Source organism: Populus alba, chromosome 12, assembly GCF_005239225.2.
Source record: "Populus alba chromosome 12, ASM523922v2, whole genome shotgun sequence".
In the NCBI taxonomy this organism is placed as follows: domain Eukaryota; kingdom Viridiplantae; phylum Streptophyta; class Magnoliopsida; order Malpighiales; family Salicaceae; genus Populus; species Populus alba.
Genome location: NC_133295.1, coordinates 11,399,902 through 11,425,064, shown reverse-complemented (window position 1 = coordinate 11,425,064; position 25,163 = coordinate 11,399,902). Strand labels below are relative to the sequence as shown.

At 37.7% G+C, this 25,163-nt stretch overlaps 2 protein-coding genes across 3 annotated transcripts; both read right to left on the bottom strand.

Moving 5' to 3' along the window:
* Positions 1-9,442: 9,442 nt before the first annotated feature.
* On the bottom strand, positions 9,443-14,462 carry LOC118044745 (zinc finger CCCH domain-containing protein 67). Of its 2 annotated transcripts, XM_035053200.2 has the most exons (6): positions 13,864-14,462; positions 13,167-13,232; positions 11,972-12,112; positions 11,579-11,854; positions 10,299-10,568; positions 9,443-9,867 (listed from the first exon to the last, which is right to left on the bottom strand). In XM_035053200.2, the coding sequence occupies exons 1-6, from the start codon at positions 14,335-14,337 to the stop codon at positions 9,670-9,672; spliced, it is 1,425 nt and encodes a 474-aa protein (XP_034909091.1). In that variant the 5' UTR covers positions 14,338-14,462; the 3' UTR covers positions 9,443-9,669. The 2 variants fall into 2 exon arrangements, with proteins under 2 accessions (XP_034909091.1, XP_034909092.1); XM_035053201.2 differs by lacking the exons at positions 13,167-13,232; positions 13,864-14,462 and adding an exon at positions 12,603-13,120.
* Positions 14,463-15,856: 1,394 nt separating this feature from the next.
* LOC118044746 (lysine-specific demethylase REF6) lies at positions 15,857-25,163 on the bottom strand. Its single transcript, XM_035053202.2, has 7 exons — positions 23,874-25,163; positions 23,080-23,158; positions 22,667-22,734; positions 22,405-22,555; positions 21,245-21,921; positions 19,652-20,392; positions 15,857-18,571 (listed from the first exon to the last, which is right to left on the bottom strand). The coding sequence occupies exons 1-7, from the start codon at positions 24,739-24,741 to the stop codon at positions 16,104-16,106; spliced, it is 5,052 nt and encodes a 1,683-aa protein (XP_034909093.1). The 5' UTR covers positions 24,742-25,163; the 3' UTR covers positions 15,857-16,103.

Sequence of the window (25,163 nt, the reverse complement as noted above, 5' to 3'; positions counted from 1 at the left end):
TATTATATTCTTAAACACCTTAAAAAATTATTTTGAAGCAGGTTTTTTATTAAAATTAAATTCAATTATAATAAGATTTAATTTGAATTTAATTAATAAATAAATAATTTGAATTTATATATTTAAAAGAGATATAATTTAATTTATTTTAATTTTTATATTACATCATTTTATTTTATTTCTTTAAAGATCTTTTATAAAAAGAAAATGTAGATATTTTTAAAAAACTAGTTTTAAGCTGGTGTTTAATTTATTTTTATATAATTTTTAAAAATTAAATTTTATTTAAAGTTTAATTATTAATATTCAAAATAGTTCCCAATATAAAATTATAAAGAAAGGGCACTAACCAAAACATAAATGGAAAAAAAATTAAAAAACACATATTAAAAAGCAATAATTTATATATAAAAAATATATGAAAAGAATGAGATCACGTGTTGCAAACTTGGTAAGCTAGGTTTGGAGCCTGACCCATAAAAAAAGTGCCCGCATGTGAGCCTTATTTGAAAATAATTAATGGGGAGGATGTCGCGTAGCCCACCCTATTATCTAGCAAAAACAAAAAGAAAGATTGTACATCGCTTGAAATCCCTAAAATTCAGTCATTGTGGTTGCCGAAAAAACAAGGTTGTTGGTTTTTCTCTTCTAGAAACTCATTTTCAACTCTTTTTTTTTACTCAAAACACCCAAAGAATACCCTAGAAATCTTGTTAAACAAATAAATAACCTTCAAAAATGAAACAACCCACATCAAAACCCAAAATCAACCTGAAAAAAAAAATATTTCTAGGCTCAAATCTTTTTATTTTTTTAATGCACTTTCAAGGTCCAAAGATATCTAATTTGAACATCCCTCATCATATGGGACCGTTTGGTATAAAAAGCAATTATTTTGGTGGTTGGAATCACCACAATGATATCTTTTTTTTTCTTGGCTAGAATCCAACGAGCCTCTCTTTCATCACACCAAAAAATAACGAAAATAAAGTTTGGTATTAAAATTAATTTTTCTGAAATTAAAGGACCTCTCTAGTCTTGTTTCGAGTTGGACTAGTAAAATTATTCATAGACCCTTCACCGTAATGTGAAATCAAACGGTTAACTTTATATGTAAAGTTTTTGTTCACTTGGCGTTGATCATACTGAATTAGACGTGTTGGAAGTGCAGGAAAGAAAAATAACGATTTTTCTGTTCTAGCCGTAGTAATGAAAACCTCTGTCAGATAGTTGTGTAGCTGCACCCAGTTGAACGCAGGTTTTATTTTATCTTGCCCCAGCCGTTTGAATGGCTCCATATCTACAATCTTTTCTTTGCCATCCTTTCAACATCAAAATTGAGCATGCAATTACAGTATCTGTCTTCCCTTCCCTTTCTTAGTTTTGCAATCATACTTTTGGTGCACTCTTAGTCTTTTAAAGCCCTGGAGGTAGTTGCATGAAGTTTTAGGTGATGCTGCTTGGATTGACTACAATGTTGCTTTCTGATTTTGTACTCCTGTTTTAAACCTTCCGCGTCTGTGTATTATAATTCATTTTTGGCTGAGTAAAACTCATCATAATGCTGAGGAGAATTGTTTGAGAAGTTATGCTTGCTGGATCCCTCTAGAAAAAAGCCAAAAGGTTATCTTAGACTTAATTTGTTTCTCGCAATGTCAGACGCCCACAGCCAAGAACACCAGGTAAACAGGAAGCACCCAAGAAGAAAAAGGATGACGATGACGATGACAACTGGGAACTCCCAGAAGGAGAGATTCCCTATCGCTGACTGAGGCAACGAGGTCCATGAGAGGAAGCCAGATAGCAGCTGAAACGATAAGGAAAGAACAAAAGATGAACGCTGTTTTCAAGAATCCCCCAACCGATGAATCCATAGCTCAAGTGACTGGCAGCCTCCCTCTTGCCTAATGAAATGGAGTGAATCAAATCAGTAAGCTTTTTAATTGATTCAGGGTTAAGCGAAGCCAAATTCAACCAGGGTAAGAGCAAGCTGAGAATCAGCTTCAACCCCGACTTGAAGTTCCAAGCGATGCTTTTGACACCCAGATTGTGAATATAAAAAATGTTAAAACTAGGTTAGCAGAACAGGAAACGTGAATAGAGTTGTTGGATTTATAACCACAATTTGGAGACGACACTTTTTTGTTACAGGAAAGTTTTAGAATCGGATTAGTAGTTATTGGTTTTGCACCGTGGAGTATGGAGATGTAGCCATTGTAAGATAAAAGAATAAGAGAAGAAGAAGAGAAGAGCTGTAGACGGGAAGGCTAGAGAGATACAGAAGAATGTATTTTCGTTGAATAAATATTTTACTGTTACATGATGGTCTTATATAATACCATCTTAAATTCAAAATAAATCCTATAATCAAGAGTTCAATTAATGATAAGATATACACATATTTTCTAATGTGATCACGTTATCTTCAGATTCGATGAATATCTCTTGTGCAGGTATGAGCAGGTCAGGTCAGGTATGAGCAGGTATGAGCAGGTATGATCAGGGATAACAATCCCTGATCATGATCTCTTCAGTATCCAGACTTCTTGATAATTATCGTACTCCCTGATCATGTTTATCTTCAATATCAATATTATCTTTATTGTAGATATGCTTGGAGATCATGATTATCTTCAGTCGTAGTAATCTCTTTTGTTCAGGTATGATCAGGTATGAGCAGGTCAGGTCAGGGATATCAATCCCTGATCATGTTTATCTTCAGTATCAATATTATCTTCAGGAGATTGGATAATATCGTTAACACGCCCCCTCAATCTTGACGGGAGGTCACAAACGTGAAGATTGGAGCACAAAAAATTAAACCGTGCTGTAGAGAGTGGTTTGGTCAGAAGATCGGCTAGCTGATCACGAGTAGATAAAAACCTGACTATCAATTTCTGTTGAGAGACCAGATCTCTGACGAAGTGAAAATCAATTTCAATGTGCTTTGTGCGGGCATGGAACACCGGATTGGAGGATAGATAAGTAGCACCTATATTGTCACACCAAAGAGTGGGACTTGTGGAGAGTGGCAGACCAAGTTCGGCAGCTAAATATTGTAACCATTGGAGTTCGGCTGCCGTGTCCGCGAGGGCTTTGTATTCCGCTTCAGTACTGCTACGAGCGACTGTGGCTTGTTGTTTGCTTCGCCATGAAATTAAAGTGGATCCAAGGAATATACAATACGCACCAACAGAGCGACGATCATCTATGTCCCCTGCCCAATCTGCATCAGAAAATGCCTGAAATGTGAATGAATTGGAGCAAGACAACAGTAAGCCGTATGATATTGTTTGCTTGAGATAACGCAGGATCCTCTTAACACACAACCAGTGGGATAGCTTGGGTTGATGCATGAATTTACTAACACGATGCACTGCGAAAGCAATGTCAGGCCGAGTGAAAGACAGATAATGCAAGCCACCAACAATGCTTCTGTATAGAGTAGGATCTTCAAACGTTGCTGTATCTGTTGCTGTCAAGCTGACAGAAGTGGACATTGGAGTTGAACACGGCTTGGCACCATCCATCTTGGACTTAGTGAGCAGATCAACAATGTACCTGCGTTGAGTTAAATAGAGACCTGTAGCATCACGTAAGGCTTCAACGCCTAAGAAAAAACTTAGAGAACCAAGATCAGTAATAGCAAATTCTGTGTGTAGGTGCTGTATAATATCCTGGACAGCAACATCATTAGAGCCGGTGATGATAATATCATCAACATAAATAAGAACATAGAGGATGCTGTTGGTGTCGTTTAGAACAAAGAGTGACAAATCAGCTTTGCTGGCAACAAATCCTAGTTGTAGCAGTACAGCAGCAAGCCGAGAAAACCATTGACGAGGCGCCTGTTTAAGTCCATATAAGGACCGCTTGAGTTTGCAGATATATTCAGGGAATTGAGGATGTTTGAAACCTGGTGGTTGATCCATGTAAACCTCTTCTGAAAGTGTGCCGTGAAGGAAGGCATTTTGGACATCCAGCTGACGAATTTTCCAGTGTTTACATACTGCAATTGACAGAACCAACCGGATTGTTGCAGGCTTCACTACCGGGCTGTAGGTTTCATTGAAGTCCACCCCGAATTGTTGATGAAACCCCTTAGCAACAAGGCGTGCCTTGTATCTTTCAATAGAACCATCAACCTTCCTCTTTAGCTTGAAGATCCAGCGACAGCCGATGACATTTACCTTGCGAGATGGAGGAACCAGTTCCCAGGTGCGATTCCGGAGCAAGGCATCAAACTCAGTGTTCATGGCAGACCTCCAGTGAGAAGATTTTGAGGCTTCAGTGAACGAAGTTGGTTCTTTGTAGGGAGGAGAAGCAGTAGCTAGCAGGGCACGGGGCAGGGGATACAAGGTTTGTCCATCAGAGGATTTTTTTGGTTTGGAAATGTGGTTCTTTGATCTGGTTACCATCGGGTGATTGTTGGATGGAGGTGGTGTTATGTCTGTGGGATGTGGCAGTGGCCTTGGTGAAGAGGATGGAGCTGTATCATCAGGTAATGGAGGTGATGGTTCCGGGTTGGAAGAGCATACCGGCAGAGCAGCATCCATGTTTGGCAATGATGGAGGAGAGTTTGTACCTGCAGGTGTTAGTGAAATAGAGGGAACAGTGTTTGGAAACGAAACAGTAACTGATGTAGTGACTGGAGAAATAGTTGAATGATTTTCAGTAATTTTGTATGGGAATTTGTTTTCGTCGAAAACGACATGACGAGACACGTAAACTTTACCTGTTGCAAGGTCAAGACATTTATATCCATGATGGTCCGAACTATAACCAATAAAAATGCAATCTTTAGATCTGAAATCAATTTTGTGTTTGTTGTATGGTCGAAGATAAGGCCAGCATGCACAACCAAAAACTTTAAGAAAACGATAATCAGGAGTATGACGAAAAACAATTTCGTATGGAGATTTTTGATTGAGAATAGGAGTGGGAAGACGATTGATGATATATGTGGCTGTGAGAAAAGCATCTTCCCAAAATTGTTGTGGGAGTTTAGAGTGAGAAAGCAATGAAAGACCAACCTCAACAATTTGTTTATGACGACGTTCAACTGCACCCATTTGCTGATGAGTGTATGGGCATGCTTTGCGATGGTGAATGCCTATTTGAGTTAATAGTGTTGACATACGACGGTATTCACCACCCCAATCAGATTGAATATTTTTTATTGAACGATTAAACTGACGTTCAACCGAAGTTTTAAAGAGCAGAAAAACTTTTTCAACATCCGATTTTAGTTTAAGAGGAAATAACCAGATGAATTTGGTGCAATCATCTAAAAAACATACATAATAACGAGCGCCACTGTTTGACAAGATGGGTGATGGACCCCAAACATCAGTGTGCACTATGTCTAAAGGATGAATAGATTTATGATTGCTGGAATGGAAAGATAATTGACTACTTTTAGCTAATTGACAATCCGAACAAACTGGAAGCTTTTTACTTGCAACAGGTAACGTAAATGCGGAAATAGTTTTTTGAATAACTGGAAATGATGCATGGCCAAGTCGGTGATGCCATATTTGATAAGGCTCTCGTACAGCAGTGAGTGCATGAGAGGAGAATTTGTCCGACAGGTTGGAGAAGGAATATAGCCCATCTTTAAAGGTGCCGCGATGAAGGATTTTCCCCAAGTAGTCCTTAATAAGAAAAAATTGATCATGAAATTCGAAAAACACTAGATTATCATTGCAAAATTGTTGAACAGAAATGAGATTTTTTTGAATTTCAGGAACAAGTAATAATTGTTTGAGCATAAAAGGGGTTTTGGATGGAGTAAAAATAGAAGAACCAACACGAGAGATATGCAAACCTGCACCATTGCCAACCAGAACGTGATCTGAACCAGTATAGTCGTCACTCTGAAGATTTAAGTTGTCCATGTTATTGGTGAGATGATTTGTAGCACCAGTATCAGGGTGCCAATCAGATGCAGAAACAGACCTTGTCGCCATTAGCCCTTGCGGAGTGTTGATTTTTGCGGAATTGTCACGGTATGTGACATCAAATCGATGGTAGCATTTTTTGGCAGAGTGACCAGGTTTATCACATACTTGGCATATCATAGCATCTCTATGAAAATTGTTCCTGCCATTAGAATTATTAGAGGATGAAGCATCTCGAAAATAAGTATCTCTGTAATTTCTTCCTCTGCCTCTATACATATTTCGTCCTCTGTAGGAAGAAAAGTGTTGCTGGCGGGTAGCTACATGAACAGCAGGCTGAATGGGAGGTCCATTGTTGTGTTGCAGCCGTGCTTCTGTGGTGAGTAAGAGGGCATAAACTTCCTCTAAGGTGACAGGATTTGTCCGTGCGGTGATGGCAGTGACAAGAGAGTCATAATCATGGCCAAGACCCGACAGTAGATAGGAGATAATTTCATCACAATGAAGAGCATGACCGGCAACAACAAGTTCATCTGTCATGCGTTTGATCTGCATAAAGAAATCATGGGCAGATTGTGACCCTTTACGGGTGTTGACAAGTTCAGTGCGGAGTTGAATAACTCTAGCACGTGATTGAGAGGAAAAAGATTTGGCTAGAGCACACCAAATAGCAGTTGAGGTGGTGTAAGATACCACTTGAATAAGAACATTTTCGGAGATTGTAGAGAACAGAATGGCAACTATAACAGCATCCTGGCGCTGCCAATGTTCATAGAGAGGATTGGAGATGACAGAGGAAGTTGCAGCAGCAGAAATTTCTTTAGATGGAATGGGAATGGTTCCATCAAGGTAGCCAAAAATACCTTGCCCACGGAAGAAGGGAATTAGTTGAGCTTTCCAGACATGATAGTTGTCTTTTGAGAGTTTTGTGACATTTATAGCAGGAGGGGAAACAAGAGCAGGAATGCTAATAGCAGTAGCATCAGAGGTATTTTCTGTAGAGGAGGCCATTTGTGTGACGTGAGTCAATGGCTCTGATACCATGTAAGATAAAAGAATAAGAGAAGAAGAAGAGAAGAGCTGTAGACGGGAAGGCTAGAGAGATACAGAAGAATGTATTTTCGTTGAATAAATATTTTACTGTTACATGATGGTCTTATATAATACCATCTTAAATTCAAAATAAATCCTATAATCAAGAGTTCAATTAATGATAAGATATACACATATTTTCTAATGTGATCACGTTATCTTCAGATTCGATGAATATCTCTTGTGCAGGTATGAGCAGGTCAGGTCAGGTATGAGCAGGTATGAGCAGGTATGAGCAGGTATGATCAGGGATAACAATCCCTGATCATGATCTCTTCAGTATCCAGACTTCTTGATAATTATCGTACTCCCTGATCATGTTTATCTTCAATATCAATATTATCTTTATTGTAGATATGCTTGGAGATCATGATTATCTTCAGTCGTAGTAATCTCTTTTGTTCAGGTATGATCAGGTATGAGCAGGTCAGGTCAGGGATATCAATCCCTGATCATGTTTATCTTCAGTATCAATATTATCTTCAGGAGATTGGATAATATCGTTAACAGCCATCAATGTATTTACTGGTCCATACAATTTAATGCCTGTTTATGCTACCATCAATGTGCGTATTGTTGTTTATGAGTGCTGTGCTGCTGCACACTGAATGCAGAGCTGCCATGATAAAGTTTCAGCGTGCTAAATCGCTATTTACCGCAACAGACTGAGACTATCTTACCCCAGTCCAGCCTAAGCACTGTGCATCAAGAAATTTACCTGAATTATGGACTTCAACTGTACTCATTCAGCTGCCTAACCACTGTAAATCGAGAAATTCACCTGAGACTATCATCTTCCATTGTTTATTATATATGTAATGGAAGCAAGTATGCGTACAACATCGAAAACTAGAAATATGCCTCCTATGACAGACTTTCACCGTCAAATACAAGGGAAGAACAAGGAATTTCAAGTATTTGGTGCATTTTGACAATCTTGTCTCATATTCTGTCCCAGGACATCATTCTGGCGGGACAGTATCAGAGTTGCTGCAACTACTGTCACTCCTGCTGGTGTACTTTGTGCTTGGTGACATTTTGTTTCTGGTTTTAGTTTTGAACCACTCTGGTCTTTGTTTTTAGGCTATCCAGGTAAGGCTAAGCCTGATTCTACTCCTTTCTGCTAGCATTCTTTTGTCTCTGCTTCTACAGTAACTTTCAGTAGCCTTAGGTTTCTGAAAGTGTATTCATTATTGACAATGGAAGGCTTGTGCTGGTGCTCTGGCTCTAAAACCAAAAGGAGAATACAGAAAGAGAGAGTAATGAATTAATTCTCTTTTATTGAGTAGTAAACTAGGAATAGTTTATTTTCCATAAACAATAAGATCTTTTCCATCTTTGAGAGATTTGATAAAGCATCCAATATTTGCAGATTGCATGGCCGTAATTTCTTCTTCTGCTGAGCTTCCATCTTGGTTGCAAGACATAACCGTTGGAGCAAGGTTATGGCAAGTGTCTTTATGAAAAAAGATTTGCAGATTGCATGGCCGTAATTTCTTCTTCTGCTGAGCTTTCATTCGTTGGAGCAAGGTTATGGTAAGTGTCGGTTTTGAGGTGGAATCAAGCCTTGTTGTTCCTAAGATCCTGGTTAATGTTGCTGTTGTGAAGTTGTGTGATGACAGCAGCATGACTGCTTTCCTTAACTTGTGGATGGCTGCTTCGGGAGATCAAAAGATGGTCTTTGTAAGAGGCTGTGGAAGATTAATGGAAATGTCTACAAACTTCGTCTCATTTGAAGACCTGTGCCTTCTTCAATGTGTAGCATTTCACCTTATCTTTTATGAATTACCTAAAATCAAAGAAGCGATCCTTTTCAACACAAGGAAATAAATTTTTTTCCGATAATATATTAAATTAATATATATTTTTTATTTGTAATATTAACATTTCTAAATTATTAAAAAATCATATAAAAAATATCAATTTAATATTTTTTTAAAATAAACACATTTTTAACATTTTTGTGTTTTTTCAAATGATCAGCAGTACCAAATACACTGTAATACAGAAAGCCATTTGTACATTAAATGTAAAGCATATTTAAGAGTATAATTATAATTATTTTTTAAAATATTTTTTATATTAAAATACATCAAAATAATATTTTTTAAATTTTTAAAAAAATTATTTTTAAAAATCAGTACATAAAAATAATTCAAAACATTTAAAAAAAAATATTAATTTTGGTATACAAAGTGTTCCCCCGCTTAAAAAAACCGAAAGATCAATAATTTTTCCTTTTTAAATAATAATATTTAGTTTACAGAACTTTTTTTCCTTTTCGATAATTTTGAGCACTTCTCTAGGCGATTTTTCGAAGAGCGTTTGATTATCAGAAGCAACTGTAAATTAAACTCAATCAGATAAGAAGCTGCAGAAAAAGCCACCAAGACAACCCAGGAACCATTGGGCCAGGAATCATCCGACGATTGCAATAAATAAAACTGGTATTGGGCGTTGAAAAGAGAGAATTTGCATTTCCTGATTTCACTTTCGCTCGTGGTGACGCAAAACAAGATAAATATATCATGCCACCGTTTGAAAAGCTTGTGGCAGCTCGAAAGAGGAAGGCAACCAAAGTTGAATAGAACATCCATGTTTCGATGAGAAAATTTTAGGTCTTCGGTTTTGTTGATCCTAGAACACTAGAAAGCTTGATGCAAAACTTTTACACAGGCTACTCAACCGCTGTATCACTTCCATTTCCGCTTTCAGCCATTCTAGCCGCTTCCTGGGTCACAGAGTTGCCAAAAGCAGTGTTCTGATCATCACAAGATCCTATTGAAGAAGCTGGTTGTATTGAATGGTCAAATTTACAGGAAGGCCCAAACTTGCAAATACCATAGCGGCTGTAGTGAGAGCAGATATTTTGATCCTGGATTTGAAAGACAGCCATTAGGGAGATGCAAATATTTAAAATCTCATCAGTTCTAATAGCAAGACTAAGAAAGCTAGCCATTTCAACGGGATGAGCTGTTGTAAGAACGAAGTTTATTGGACTGGTTCAGAAGCATATATAATGTTTTATTCTTGGAGGCTTATTTAGAAAAGATTTGATGTGCTCGGAGTTATTTTCATGCGTCTTCTACTCAAACAAAATCTAGATCGAGTCAATGACAACTAAAACTCAAAAGATACTTCACCTATTGGAAAATTTCCATCATATAATATCTATAGTAAATGGAAAGAGCAGAAAAACATTAGCAAGAGAAGACAAGAAATGGGAAGACAAAAACATTACCACATTGATTTCCTAAGTTTATAAATCCTTCATAAGATTTAATCTGGAAATAAGAATGAACTTACAGGTCTCAGTGGCAGGCCCTTGTCACTTAGTGTTAGCGGGGGTGACTTTGAGATCCGATTCTTTGGATGATGATATTTGCAGTTGGATTTGAACTTACAGTCCCCAAATTTCATGTAAAAACTGCACTGCGGTTGACCAGGTCGTTCTGGGAATTCATCAACTACAATTTGCTGTTGCTGAGGTGCATAGACATTGCTTTCAGTTGCAATGTTGATTAAGGCATATGACAGAGGTGGATGCAGACTTCTTTCTGGAGGGTATAGAGGAGCCTAGGCAAGTCAGAAAAGGGTATCAAATCTAATCTTTGACAAGCCATAAAAGCATACAATTAACCACAAAAAACTTTAATAATCAGTTGTTTTAAGCAAATGTTTAGTCAACTAAATAAGCACACCTCCACCCTTAAAAATCTGAAACATAAACTCTGTCAAGTCACATGAAGAAAAGCACGAATGCTAATCATCAATTGAACTGTCAGCTTTAATGAAAAAGGGAACGGTTAAAAGGAAATGGAAATATAAATCATTAAGTGATCTGACATATGTGAGGCAAGGGATATGCAAAACACATTCCAACTTCTTTCAATGCAGGAGATAATTATATCTTCAGCGGTAACTCTTCCATTATTCTCCATGCTCTACCCTCCACATAGTTGAACACCAGAAAAAAGTGTATGTGACTGAATACAACAAATGGGCTCCCCAGGCTAAGTAGAGCGTTTTAAGGACAAGTGTGAGCAAAAGTAATTTATACTCTTCAGCATCAGTCATGATGAATGCAATAAATTGCAGAGTGCTCGCATATATAATGTAATTGTCAAAGATCACTGTGATTTCCAAATCAAATAAGTCATGGCGGAGTATATCATAATAAAAGCTGGATTTGGTCGTATAGAAAATACTTTGACAGTTAAAGCAGAACAGACCTTCCACATAATTCTACATTCTGGGATATCCTGTACAGTTACATCATCATTTACTTACATTCACCACTAGATGTCAGCCTCTTTCAGGCCTAATGGTCAATTACAGGGAATAAATCAGAGAAAAACATGAACTTGGACAACCATCTAAAAGTAAGAACACTTGGAAAACCATCTAGTAGAATATTCTAAAAGCTAACGAAAGAATAATAAATCAAAAGGCAACACGAGACAGAAAAGTGGACCATTTGTAGTGTCAGACTGCACCCACCAAGGAAACAGTAAACTCACAAAGTGTCCTATATTTCTAGGTTAAAATTGATAAAACTTAAAACAGCAAAGCATCAATGTAAATACCTGATATCCATTCCAATCTGGACTTTGAGGAGGAACTCCTTGATTTGGTGAAAACATAATTGGGACAAAGGATGTAGGATCATTTAATGCCCTCGGTGAAGACCAAGAACCTACACTTGATGATGATGGAACTGGTAGAGAAGCAGATCCGCCATTAAGAAATGTTGAAGGATGGTCACTTCCTCCCACAGCTGTAGGATCCGGATGATTATACTTGCAGTTAGCTCCAAACTTGCAGGAGCCATTACGCATGAAATACTCACACTCTTTCTCTCCCTGTGATTGATAGTGTCTATGTTAGAATTTTTCCAGCAAAGCCACTTAAATATAGCAAACCTCAGTATGGTTGGCAAACATATATCAAAAGTTCTAAAGCATGCATAGAAGAGATACCAGCCGGATTGGAAGACCCAGAAAGTTGAGCTCTAAAGCTGGTGACATTGGAATTTTCACTGGGGGCACTGAACTTTTTGCTCTTGAGTGGTTGAACCTACAAGCTACTCCATACTTACAGCCTCCTGTCTTCAAGTAGTACTGCAGCATGCTCAAGAAATGATTATAATACAGAAAAAAAATGTCATTCTTCAGCCAAACATATTACATATAACTCAAACAAAAAAAATGCCAACATAACTAAAAACTAACCCTTACATAAGGAGAAAATAAAGTAGGTGTGAACACAGCATGACTAAGTAACTATTAAATGAGTCCTTCACTTTGACCAGAATTAACAGAAAACTATTTTGTAATGAGTACAAGCATAGAACATTTAGATATTTTCTATCACTAAAATCATTGGAAAGAGGAGAAGGTAGATAATCGAGTAAAAAAATTAGACATATGACCCTGCAAGAAAAGAATAATAGGGAAATTTCAGTTAAAAAGCATACGCAAATTTCAATAGTTAAATCCTCAAAACCTTGCAGCCATAGACCATAAAGAAGCAAGAAACGTTATCCTATCCAAAATGTCTACAAATTAAGCCAACAACAGATAAGGAAATTATAATAAGACTACACAATACCAAGATTGCAATTTCGACGTAGCATTCAATTCCATTTATGGGAAAAAAAAACCCTTGGTGATATTTGCTTTTCCAGCTTGAGAAGGCAGGCTTCATTCCATCTCCTAAGGCCTAGTCCTATGTGGGAGTAGGAGTCTTTCTTCTGGCCGTTGAGAGTTCAGCCATCAGAATCAGCTGAAAGGCAAGGGAGTGGACCATACTCTCTGGTTAGGAAGAGGAGCACCACTTGATTGATGAGAATGCCCCTCAGGTGGTCTTCCCTTGTCTTCCTAAACATTCAGGATTGGAAGCAGGCTATGACACAAGTGGAGTGAAATGCTTTGAGTGGAAGGAAGGTTTTAGCACTTCATTCCAACATATTGGTTGGACCAAACATAGTAAGTCTTAAGTTAAAGGAAGTTTTGTGAAAAGGGTGCAAAAGCCTGGCAGAATGCTAGGCAGCATCAGAGGCATCCTGGAATGCTTGCCCATGGTGAACATGGCAAGCAAAAGGACACAGACGTAAAAAGAAAAGAAAAGAGTAAGCATAACCTCAACTTCTTAGCAATACACAGCAATAATAACCTTGCATTCAATCAGGCTGGGCTTCTCTGTTGCTTCTTCCCTTTCCTTTGCCTTCTCCTTGACAGTCTTGTAATCAACCAAATTTCAAAAGATAAAAAATGACAATTAGTTAGCAATGCCCAGTCACATAAATCCAACTGATAGGTCTTAAAACAGTAAAATACCAGGATTTTCCAGCAGCTGACTTAAGCAACAAAAGAAAAAAATATCAAGTCCCGTGATTCATTACGCCACAAATTTTCACATGAAAAAGAAAATAAAATCCAAGAATCACTTTCGAAAACCATTTCCCATAAAAAATAAAAAATAAAAAACAACTACAACATACAATAATACTACAATCATCCACATTTACCATTTTCAACAAACACCAAAACCCCTCCTTTTATCCCCAAATCCCTTAATCACAACACCAGCAAAATATATCCATAAAAAATACTCCCAACCGCCAAAACACACGCTATAAACACACTCAACATAAGCAATTACCTCCCCTTCAGCCAAAGATACTACATTTGGACCAACGACAATAAAACCCCAATAAACTTAAAAATACACAGAAAATAACCACTGTACAAAACCACAGTCCTCCTTATCTAAAAACACTACGTTTACGCCAACAGCACAAAACCCACAAAATATACACACACAAAAAACACAAATCAGATAATAATTCAAGAAAAAGAACAAGTTGTACCTGATTTTTCCTTCTAAGAGGATGGTTAAACTTGCAATTAGCTCCAAATTTGCAAGTCCCAGTCTTCATATAAAAGGCGCAATCCTCTGCTTCAGGTCTCACAGGATACTGATGATGCCCACTGCTGTTATTATTCTCAATGTCGTTACTTCTCTCATTCTTGTTCTGTAAATCATCACCACCATCACCTACCTTCTCAATGCTCTCATAAAAAAATTCAATCTTTTTATCACTCTTGAATTCCTCCTCCTCCTCCTCTTCTTCTTCATGAGAATCATTTGAATTTAGAGACACCTCTTTCAAGTCAAGCTGATTTTGTAGCTCTTGATGAAGATAGTTATCGTCATCCAGGGCCGTTTGATCAGGATCAGACGGCGGAGAGGGGCATCGGGGGGAGGAAGAGAAAGATTGAAAACCCAGCTGAGGGATTTCTTTATGAATTATTGGGATAGGTGATTCAATTTGTTGGTCCATTTTGCCTCCACATTTCAATATTTGAAACCCTAAATTTGGTGAAAGAGAAAAACGGGGTGGGAGAGGACAAAGAGATGGAAAGGTGAAGTGCTGTTGCCTTTAATGACCTCCGAGGCTACGCTACTACTACACGTATGTATTGTTTTTGTTAAATTAAAATTAAAATAAATAATGTTGAAATAAATTGAAATTTGAAACTGCACTGCTACCTGCTACCTCTTCTTCACCTCCAAATTACAGTGGGCTTGTGAGCTGTATTGTCATTCAGAGTTTTTTAAAAATATTTTTTAATTAAAAATACTATTTTTTAATTAACATATTAAAATTATTGTGTCTAAATCATAAGATTTGGTTATTGTATTGGAACCGAGAGAACCTTTCTATTTTATAAGGATGAAAATTTTGGATTCATTTTAAAATTTTCTCAAAATTAGATTTATTTTTGTATTTATATTTATCACTTCAATCAAATATACTTCCTTCTCTTTTTTTTTTCTTTTTTTTTTCATGCGACACTAATCAAATATAATTAATTTTTTTTTAAATACATATATTTATTTTCTATTAAATCCATTTATTAAGATATTTTGAACTTGATTATTGATGTCATAACCCAAACTTTTATCTCCATTTTCAAAAATTTTTTTTCAGAAGAAAAAAAGCAAAAATATAAAAGTTTCCAAAAAAACCATTGACGATGTAATTAGGCTAAATTCTGGTCATTTCACGATTCTTGTCCATTTTGCTTGTCATATTGGTGTTGATAATTTTTCAGAAGTCATATATTCAAAAAATATAGTAAAAAAATCAAAGGAAAATAAAAAAAAAAGGGTTTAGTGAGCATAATAATAAGAAGAAGAAGTAAGAATTGAAGGACCAAGAAAATTACAATAACTATTCAAAACTAACTGGATCAACGCATAAGTATTAAAATCACCATACAAGAAAACTCTAATTCTAAAAAGCTCTCATAAGTTATACTTCAATCCATCATCTTGTGTTTGAATACAAGGGAGCTAGAAAGAATTTTCTGAAAATCTGAATATAGGTGGTCTGATCAAAACTAACTAGTAGTGCTGGTGGTAGAACACTCTATTGAAAGAAAACTCTAATCATATAAAACATGATTTTAAGTATATATTTTTGTTAGTTTGTGTCGTGTCGCGTGAATTTCCATTAAAGGGATTTGTCTCCATGTTTATACGCCCTGTGTCTCTGTTCCTTTGGCTGCAAATTTGAGAGCTTTTTGCACAAATGCTGCTATTTTGGTCAAATACAGTTCTACTGCATTTTGGTCCCTGGAGAGCTGATCCTTTTGCATGGCACATCAAATTCTCTCCATATACTCGAAAAGACTTGTATTACGGGGCCCCATTGATATAGATTGGAGGGTTGAGATTTAAGAGTTTCTGGCCTTGAATTTGAAACTTTTAGTCCAGTTCAAGTAACTTTCACCATAACCATATAGCTGTAAAGCTCTTGCAAAAATATACTACACCAGCTAAGCAATACAGCAGCATTCTCAGAACTCCCAGCTTGAAACAACTAACATGTGGCAATCATTGGAGATTAATTTGTTTCAACATCCAAGCAACTGCTCAGGTTGCAGTAAATGGGAAGGGCCAATTAAACCCCTACAGAAGAGAATTAATTGCTACTCTGGATGACAATTACAGGGAAACTCTAATCCGTATCGAATAAGCCTAGCCCTACCCTGTCAATTGAACAAATTCATTAGCAATGTTAAATTACATTTGTTTTTTATATTACCCCCGGCCTTTCTTTGCCAAATGACCAGTCTTCCGTTTGTGACGACTGAAATCTGACACAAACCTGAATGTCTGGCCACAGCCTTCCTCAGCACATACATAAGGACGAGCACCTGTGTGAACCCTGATGTGTTCGGTCCGGGCCCATGCCCACTTGAATGTCATCTTGCATCCCTTCCAAGGGCACTTGAGAGGGCGGTCATCGATATGGACTCGGCGATGCTGCACCAGATATTTGTGTGAGAAAAACTTCTTTCCACACCCCTTGACTGGACAAATGTTTCTTTTGTGCAGTGCAAGCTCCTGTTTCGATACAAAACTCATTGTGCACCCGTCAATGTCACACTGATATTCTGCCTCCTCGTCTTTCATTTTAACATTCTTTCGCCCAGCTGGAGCCTTCACTGCTGTAGCATCCTTCACTTTTTTCTTAATGTTCTGCTTCTCTTTCAGCCTTGTTACCGACTGTTTTGGAGCCTTTGAGAGTCTTTTCCTGAGGCGCATGCTAGGTCCACCTCGCTCCTCTTCAGGATGTGAATCAAACTGTCTAGCATTCATATCACTTTTACCAAACCGAAGCTGAGGAGTTTCTGGCTTTATTCGCCTTTCTTGTGTCATTAATTGTGGGGTCTCTTTTTTTATCATCTTAAGGGCACTCTGTTTCAGTTGCCGAGGAATCCCTTGTTTCATTGAAGATTTCTTCTGCTTGCTTCGAAGAATAATCCTGTCCTGCTGATCAGAACTATTCTCCAGTAAGTCATCTGAAACAGCTTCTTCCCTCTCTGCTATATTGGGTTGCTTGCCTCTAGGAGTCTTCCTTGGGTGCCGCTGAATATTGTTCTCCCATGGATCATCAGAAACTACATCTCCACTCTCAATAGAGTTGGCCTTTTTGCGTTTTGGAATTCTTCTGCGATGCTGATGACCATCATCCTCCTGCAAATCATCTGAAGCTGCATCTTCACTCTCAACAAATTTGGCCATTTTGCGAATTCTTCTGTGCTGCCAGTGAGTATTGTCCTCAAGAGAATCATCTGAAATTGCATCTTCCCTTTCAACAAATTTGGATTGCTTGCTTCTAAGAATCCTTCCATGTTGCTGATGGATATTTTCCTCCAACGAACCATCTGAAACTGCATCTTCCCTCTCAATTAATTTGGCTAGCTTGCTCCTAGAAAATCTCGGGAGCTGCTGAAATGCACTTTCATCCAATGAATCATCGGAAACCACATCATCCCTTTTAATGACCTGGGCTCGCTTGCCTCTTGATATCCTCTTGTTGTGCTGATTAAAGCCATTCTCCAATGAATCATCTGAAATTGCACTTTCCTTTTTGATATATCTCGAAAGTTTGCTCCTAGAAACTCTCCCATGTTGCCAACGAGAACTCTCCTCTGGTGAATCATCTGAATTTGCATCTTCCCTCTCGGTATATTTTGCTAGTGTGCTTCTTGGAGCTCTCCCATGCCACTGATCACTGTTATCATCCAGTGAGTCATCAGAAGCTACACATCGTCTCTCAGAACATTTGGCTTGGTCGCTTCTATGAACTCTCCTAAGCTGCTTTCGAAACTTGTTCTCCACTGAAGCATAAGAAACTGTATTTTCCCTCTTGATAGATTTGGCTTGCTTGCTTCTACACATTCTCCTATACTGCTGACGAACATGTTCAGCTAATGGATCATCTGAAACTGCATCATCACTCTCAACAGATTTGGCCCATTTGCGTCTATAGCTCCCATGCTGCTGATTGCGGTCCTCTACTAGATCATATGAAATCTCTCTCTCAATGTCTTCAGTATTTTTCCTATTGTGAATTCTCATATGCTGCCTATGAGAATTATCCCCCACTGAGTCTTCTGAATCTGCTTCTTCTGCTTCCAGACACTTAACTTTCTTAACAGTCCCGCTCCCTGCTATTATTTTCCTCTTCCTCCCAGATTTTCTACTGGTTTCATTTTTGTGGATGGTTTGTGGTTTTTTCTCAAGCTTTTCATCAGGAGTTGCCAATGCATGGAAGCTTCTTTCTTGTTCTTGTTCTTGATTTTGATATACAAAATCCCTTTTTGCTAGAAGGGGATGAACTTGATTTGACATCCAAACTTTTCCACACCATTTCCCTGCCACAACTTTTTTTGGCTTCCCAGATCTCCTTCCATAAACCTTAAATTTTGGGGGTGAACTAACTGGAGAAGCACGACCAAAGGCATTGTATATAACAGAATTGTATGGCATCTGCTTACTATAAAGAGGAGATCGGCTGAGGTTGGCACTGTAAAAAAGATTGATCCCCAACTTTACAGCCCAGTCCCCATTCCCTGGTATGGCTTCCTCAGTATCCAAAGCTGACTGGATCCTCTCCTCATCCTCTTTGGCAGCATCTCTGAAAGTAATGTCATTCCATAGATGATCAATTCCCAATTCTTCTGACACTGACTTTGCTTCTGCTTCAATCCTGGGATACTCTGTAAATGTTGCACAAAAATCCATGAATTCAAGTAGACAGATAAATAATATGTAACTTCTTGCTACAACTATTGATATAATTTAAAGAGATGAAAGACTTGAACATAATTATACCAATCTGATGAAAAAACTTTGGTGGGTAGAGTTGCCATATTAATCAATGTCACACATAGGTTACACATTTACTAAAACTTTCTCCAGCTGAAGTGACATTTTTCACAATTAAAGTGAAGGCTTGCAGAGAGTTGATCTGTGTAATATAGAAGACAATAATGCAATTTTCTTACTGTACCAGTGATAGGGACAAAATAATAATAGCAGCACCTCCCTTTTCATACATGGTACACTGTTCTTAAAAACACAATCCCCACAATCACGTTCTCTTCAGAAATGGGGATCTTGTTGTGTAGCAACCAGGATGATTGAAAAGGAGGATAGGGCTTCAGGGGGTATGAAGTGCACACAGATGAGAGGAAAATTCTTGCCTTGATAACTTTTTTTGGCATGTGGAAAGTGCTGTATCATAAACTGATTAAAAGCTCCACTTATGATTCTGATCTAGGAAACAATATTTTAGTTATTTTTTCCTAAATTAAGGATTTTGCAGATTCCTTGTCTTGTAAATAAGCTTCTTGTTTTTTACGTATTGCACCTCTTGGTGCTCTTTTTAATCAAGACCAATTGCAGTTGGTTAAAATGGTATATGAGACTCTAAAGATTAAACTGTTATGAAACGAAGTATGGTTTCACTTGAAACAGAAAAGCAAAACAAAACAGGTGCACATTTCCCCATTCTAGGGTCACTCTTGCCGCTTGAATGTTGCAAACCAGCCTACTGCAAGTGTGCTGGTATGATCACACTCAATTATCTCATGATCTCTACATTCGTACTTTACCATGCACCACTAAAAAAAAAACCCAACAACAACAAGTTCATTAAATTTGATATTGAAACAACAAACATAAAAAATAAAAAATAAAAATAAAGAGGGAAGGTAGAAAGAGAAGGTAGTGCTCATTCCATGAATGAAGAACTTCTATGGCCTCAACTAAACAAAAATAGGAAAAGAAAGACACACCTGGATGACAAAGAAGGAATATATGTACTCCACCCATTTGACGAAGTTGTTGTTCTATTTCTACAGCATGCTCAAGACAGAACACGTGCAAGCACGAAGAGTCTTTATCAGATCTTTGGGTAAATGGCATGTCTGGATTCTCTATTGGTACAGTAGGCCTGTTAAACTTTGTTTTTTCAGTATCATGGACAACTGGGGAGCAATTTAAAGACATGTGTGGCATTGAAACCGGATCTCTGTATCTACCATCCAAACCATTTGATTCAATGCAAGCAGGGTTATTGGCTGGGAAGCCAAAAGAACACGCAAGTGCATCATCACTTCTATCCTTGAAATTATCTGGCCCATCTCCATGTTCTGGATACATATCAATAGCTTTGAAAGGAACATCACCCTGCTGATCATGTTTTGATGGAGATGGAGGGTGACCACCAGTTTCAGCATCATAGTACTTCTGCTTGTAAGAAGGGAAAGCAGAACTCTGACCCTGATATTTTCTTTCTAATGAACAGTTTGTCAAGTCAGTTTCATCATGGCAAGATAGACCTGCTTCAACCTGATCATCCTCAGAATCAGACGAATTTCCATAATTCAAAGCTAATAGGCCAAGAGCAGAAGACTCCATCTGTTTTGCAGAACTGGAAGCCACTTCAACACTTTGATCTGCCATCTGAATTTGGTAATTAAGAGATTGAACAGGGACATCATATAAACCAGCCATGGAATTCTTTCTCACCCATCCTGTTTTAAAGTAAAAGATATCCATATTGAAAACTGGCATCCATAAGAAGGAAATCCGGAAGCCAGAAATGAAAGCGCAAACAAAGACATACAATATGCAGGTGAAATATAATATGTAGCTGGTTTAAGAATTGTGTTGATATAGAATGAATTTTGGCAGCAGCATATGCAGTTTTATCTAAAATAGGTCCAGCACACCAATATTTCCCCTGAGAAGATTATTATAGCATGCAGCAGATTTTTTATTTTCGTTGACTCATCATCGTCTGACTAATCCAAAGATCTTTCATTGTCCATTTCAAGTTGAAAAGAGATAATCCAGGGAAAGTATTGTCTAAATAGAACTGCCGTCTATTCCAGATAACTTGTGAACATGACCACTTTTTGTTTCTGAAAAAATCACACAAACATGAAAAGGGACTTTCCATATGAACGCACTGCGTCTGTTCTGTAATGTATTGGCCCCAAGCATTTTCATATTTATTTCCCTCCAAAAATTAAATATGTTCTTTCGCAGTGCTCCCTTTCCTAATCTCTATGAATGTCAACAAATACTATTGCATCAAAAACAGCAATTCTGACTACCAACCGATATGCTCACATAAAAATATTTGCAAGGGGATTGAGGTATAATTGAATTTAAATCAACCTGCCTAAATCCTTGCTCCTCCTAAGGTCAGGTCTTAGCAGGAGGCTTCAACATTGGTATACTGATGCTAAGGGTCTATATCAGGCAATCCAAACAATGCGTCATCATGCAATTAAACACATGGTTGGGACTTGATTTTGACCACTACATTATCGTGTAATAGAGGCAAGTAACATAAGAGGTAGAGTTTCCATTAAACATACTCATTGAGGAATTCTGCTCAGGAATATTTGCAATCCCACCAGCAACAGTAAAAACATCCCTAGTTACTCCAGAACCAACGACCCAATCATTAAAGAAACTACAATCAGCTGACATGAGGTATCTAGAAGCTGCCTCTTTTGGTTGAATGATGGCAAGACAATCAAAGCTCAAAATTCCACATGTGACGCATGAAAACAGTCTCTGATCTGACAGCTTATCACCATGAATGGGGCTACCTCTTTCAGTGCTCATGTTCATACTCTGTGTGCATTCATTTCTGTTTATTGTGGAGAACCTATTCCTTTCACACAAAGAAGCAAACTTCGCTTTCACTGAAAAGAAGCCTTTCACTTGATTAATTTCCTGGTTCTTGTCCAGCAAAATGTCATCAGAACCTGAGCTTTTTGAGGATTTCATAAAATCCTTCTGGCTGCTTAATCCAAGGGTGGGGTTATCTCTTAGCTGGGATCCAACTCGTAAGTTTGAACAAACAGAGATGTCTGAAGAACTTCGTGGAAGAAGCACCACTGAAGATCCTTTTCCAAGAATATGAAGCAGGTCATTATTCTGCATCATATTCTTCACAAATTGCTCTTTAACCAGTGTTTCTCCTTCACCCTTTTGCTTATCTTTCAGTCTTGAACTCCGTGGTTTAGCACTGATGTTCACAGGTATTCTGGAAGGTAGAAAATGATAAATATGAGGATTCTATAATCATAATGAATATTCCATGTGGAATAAACTGTAGCATCCTAAAATAGAATGTCAGTAGACCAGTTCGTATGCAAGAGAAACTCACCTCAGAATAAAAGTACATAATAGAGTTGGATCAACTTAAATTATGAATTACCAAATAATGAGGAGACAATATGAAAATCTTTCTTAAAGTAAAATTCAAGTTAGATTTCCTATGAACTTCCCAGCAGTGTGATGTTGAATATCTCAAATAAGTTTCAAGAACAGTATATATAGAATAATGAAATGAATCTATGTTATGGATACAGCACAAAGTTATTCAAAAACTACAGAAAGTCTGAGTTTGAAATAATCCTAATTAAGAAGGCACAATGCCTCCAAATAGTCCACAGGCAAGGTATTGATGAGAATTGTACAGCCAGTACAACCAAAAGGGAATGTTGCAGTTGTTCAATCAGGATACCTTGTACAAAATTCAAGAGCAAGATCATAAAGTAACTGGAAATGAGACACCATAGGGGGGTAATTGATTGAAGCTCTTCGAATAGCAGCATCTTTAGCAACTGTCAACCATTCAGGTGTAGCAATATTGGCTGCCTCCCCACAGTTGAATCCTGGATGTCAAAAATAACAGATGAAGCAAGTGCTTGCAAAAATCAACAAAAGTAACAATATAATCACTGTCCCAAAGAAAGATACTAAAGTGAAATACAAAGGGAACTTACCATGACTGAACCCTGAATGATAGGCTCTTGGGAAAGTGACCACAAACTCCCCAGCATTTTGAACTAACCTGATTTGGAGCAACTAGAAGCATTACAAATACAGAGATAAAAATCATGCTACATGCAAAACATTAAAGGCTCTATGCAAGTACTATGGCTCGTTCTTTAGGCTGTAAAGAGAAAAGTTGAGATGAAATCCCAGGTCCCCAAAAGATCAGTGATTCTCTTTCCCAGCACTTCAACTCAATTGTTAATCATACTGGACTACTAAACAATCAATTACATTTAACAAAGTCTAAGAAATAGCATCATAAATTTAAAGTTTATATGTAAATGGGTGACCCATATAATAAAATTTTAGTAAGTTATTAGAGAGCTAAAGGAGTGGAACGGGGCAAGGATTCAGAGGGTACCTGCAGCATGGTACACCTGCACTGATAAATACTTCAGGTGACATTACTGTCGTCTTCTCACCGAGAACAGAAAATGTAACTGATAGGAGGGTGAAAGTGAAGCTCAGTACTAATGAATCCTCAAAAATAAAGACACTCGGTACTAATAAATCCTCACAGCAGCAGTCATTAAAACATTGCAACAGTTTCTTTTTAAAAAAAAAAGAAAGAAAGAAAAAAAAACAGCAGGATAATCAAAGATGTTAACAGAAATAGTCTCATCAATTAATCTGTATCCCAAATAAAGTGCCTTTTCATCAAACACGAATCCAACATCTTCTAAGTGATGTATGAAAGTAGTGCTGGGAAGTCACAAAAGCATCCATTCTCATAAGGAAGAAAAATTGTGCTCCGTTTTCTATCTTACTGCACCATCAAACCTCAGAGCTCTTGAAGCAGGTTGGATGCACAAATTAAAATCAACCCAGACCAATCAACCACTGTCATTATTACAAAGAGTATAGTTCCATTGTCTATCTTAATAACTTGCTTCAATTGATCAAACATTCCCAGTTCTCACAATTGTCAAACCATATTGTCGGATATAAATAAGCATAACAGCTAATCCTTGCAACATACCTACAACATTCTTCCGTCTAACTAGATTCTACAAAAATTCACACAAGCATGTAAAAAATAAACACAAAACTAACAATGCATTCAAAGCAAGGAAATAAAAATCCCAAAAACAGGGGAGTCTTATTACTAATAGCTCCAATACTGAATGTACTATTAAGAAAAAGAAATGAACTCACCAAGAGGATTATTCTCTCCACCATACCCGTGAACCCTAACAACTTCCTCAAATGCGACAGCAGCCTCTCTAGGCACACCATACCAGGTCTTCCCAGCACCCATATGCATATAATTCAAGCTATGCAAATCATGATCCTCAACATGCCAAGCAAACCAACTAAATATCATCCCAATATAAACCATGGGCGAAGTAACCCCAGGTATTTCCTCCTTCATAAACCTCAACAGGGACCCTTTAGCCCTTGAAACACTCCTCATATTCCACTCAGTTTCCCCCACATACACTCCCTCCCCAACAACCCCTCCTTGCCCCTCCTTTTTCCTCGGCGAAAACGCAGAACCTGGCATATCATTAGCATATTCTACAGCAAAAGGCTTATCTAAAGTAGCTTTCCAATAAAGGTTTTCAATTTCTAATGGAGAAAGACCTCCCTTCTTAGAGAACTTCTTCAAATAATTCTTCTCAAAGCTTTTAGCCTTGGTTTCAAATTCTTGAAATGTGTAGGTCTCACCGCTCTGCCACACTGGTTTTTTAACAGGGCAAGGTTTCCTGGGGCAGAATCCGATCTGCTGCTGCCGTGTGGTGAATGTGGGGGCAGAGGAGTCACCGTTACGGGCAGAGAGAGAGCGGTTGAGGTTGGAAAGAGTGGTTTTTTTAGCAGAGGTTAAGACAGGAGGGATAATTTTGCAGATTCCATATTGAGAAGCTTCTTTTTCAATTTTGAAAATGTAAGCAATTGGATCTTGGAATTCAGATAGTGTTGGACGGTATTCAGGTGCTAAAGGTAAGTTCTTTAGCCATTGACATACTTCTGTACTTGTTGGTGGTTGTGGCGGTTCTGGACTTAACCCACTTGGAGCCGCCATTAAAGACAAAATAAGAGGAAAAAAAATGGTGGGTTTTCTTGGTTTCTCAAACAAAGTCCATTGTGGTATGGACCTGGAAGAGAAAGAGAAGGGGGTGGTTAGATTCTCAGTCTGTACTTCATCTTTGTTTTAATGGTGTTTTATGTGTTTTTTTTTTCTTCTTTTGTCTTTGGGATGGGTTTTTACTTTCTTTCTTCCTTGTTTTTGTTTTTGTCCTTTTTGGTATTTTAAGGGTTTTGCTCTGTTTTTGTTACCAAGTAATTTAATACAGAGAGTTGAGAGATGGAGGTGAAAATGGAGGGGCAGAGGAGAGGGGTGGCAGTGGCAAAGCAAGAGAGTGAGAGGGAGAGACGAAGAACCATGCGAGTGGGCTTTTATTCTGCTTTTGGGAGTGGGGTGAGAGTGTGTGTGAACGCTACTGA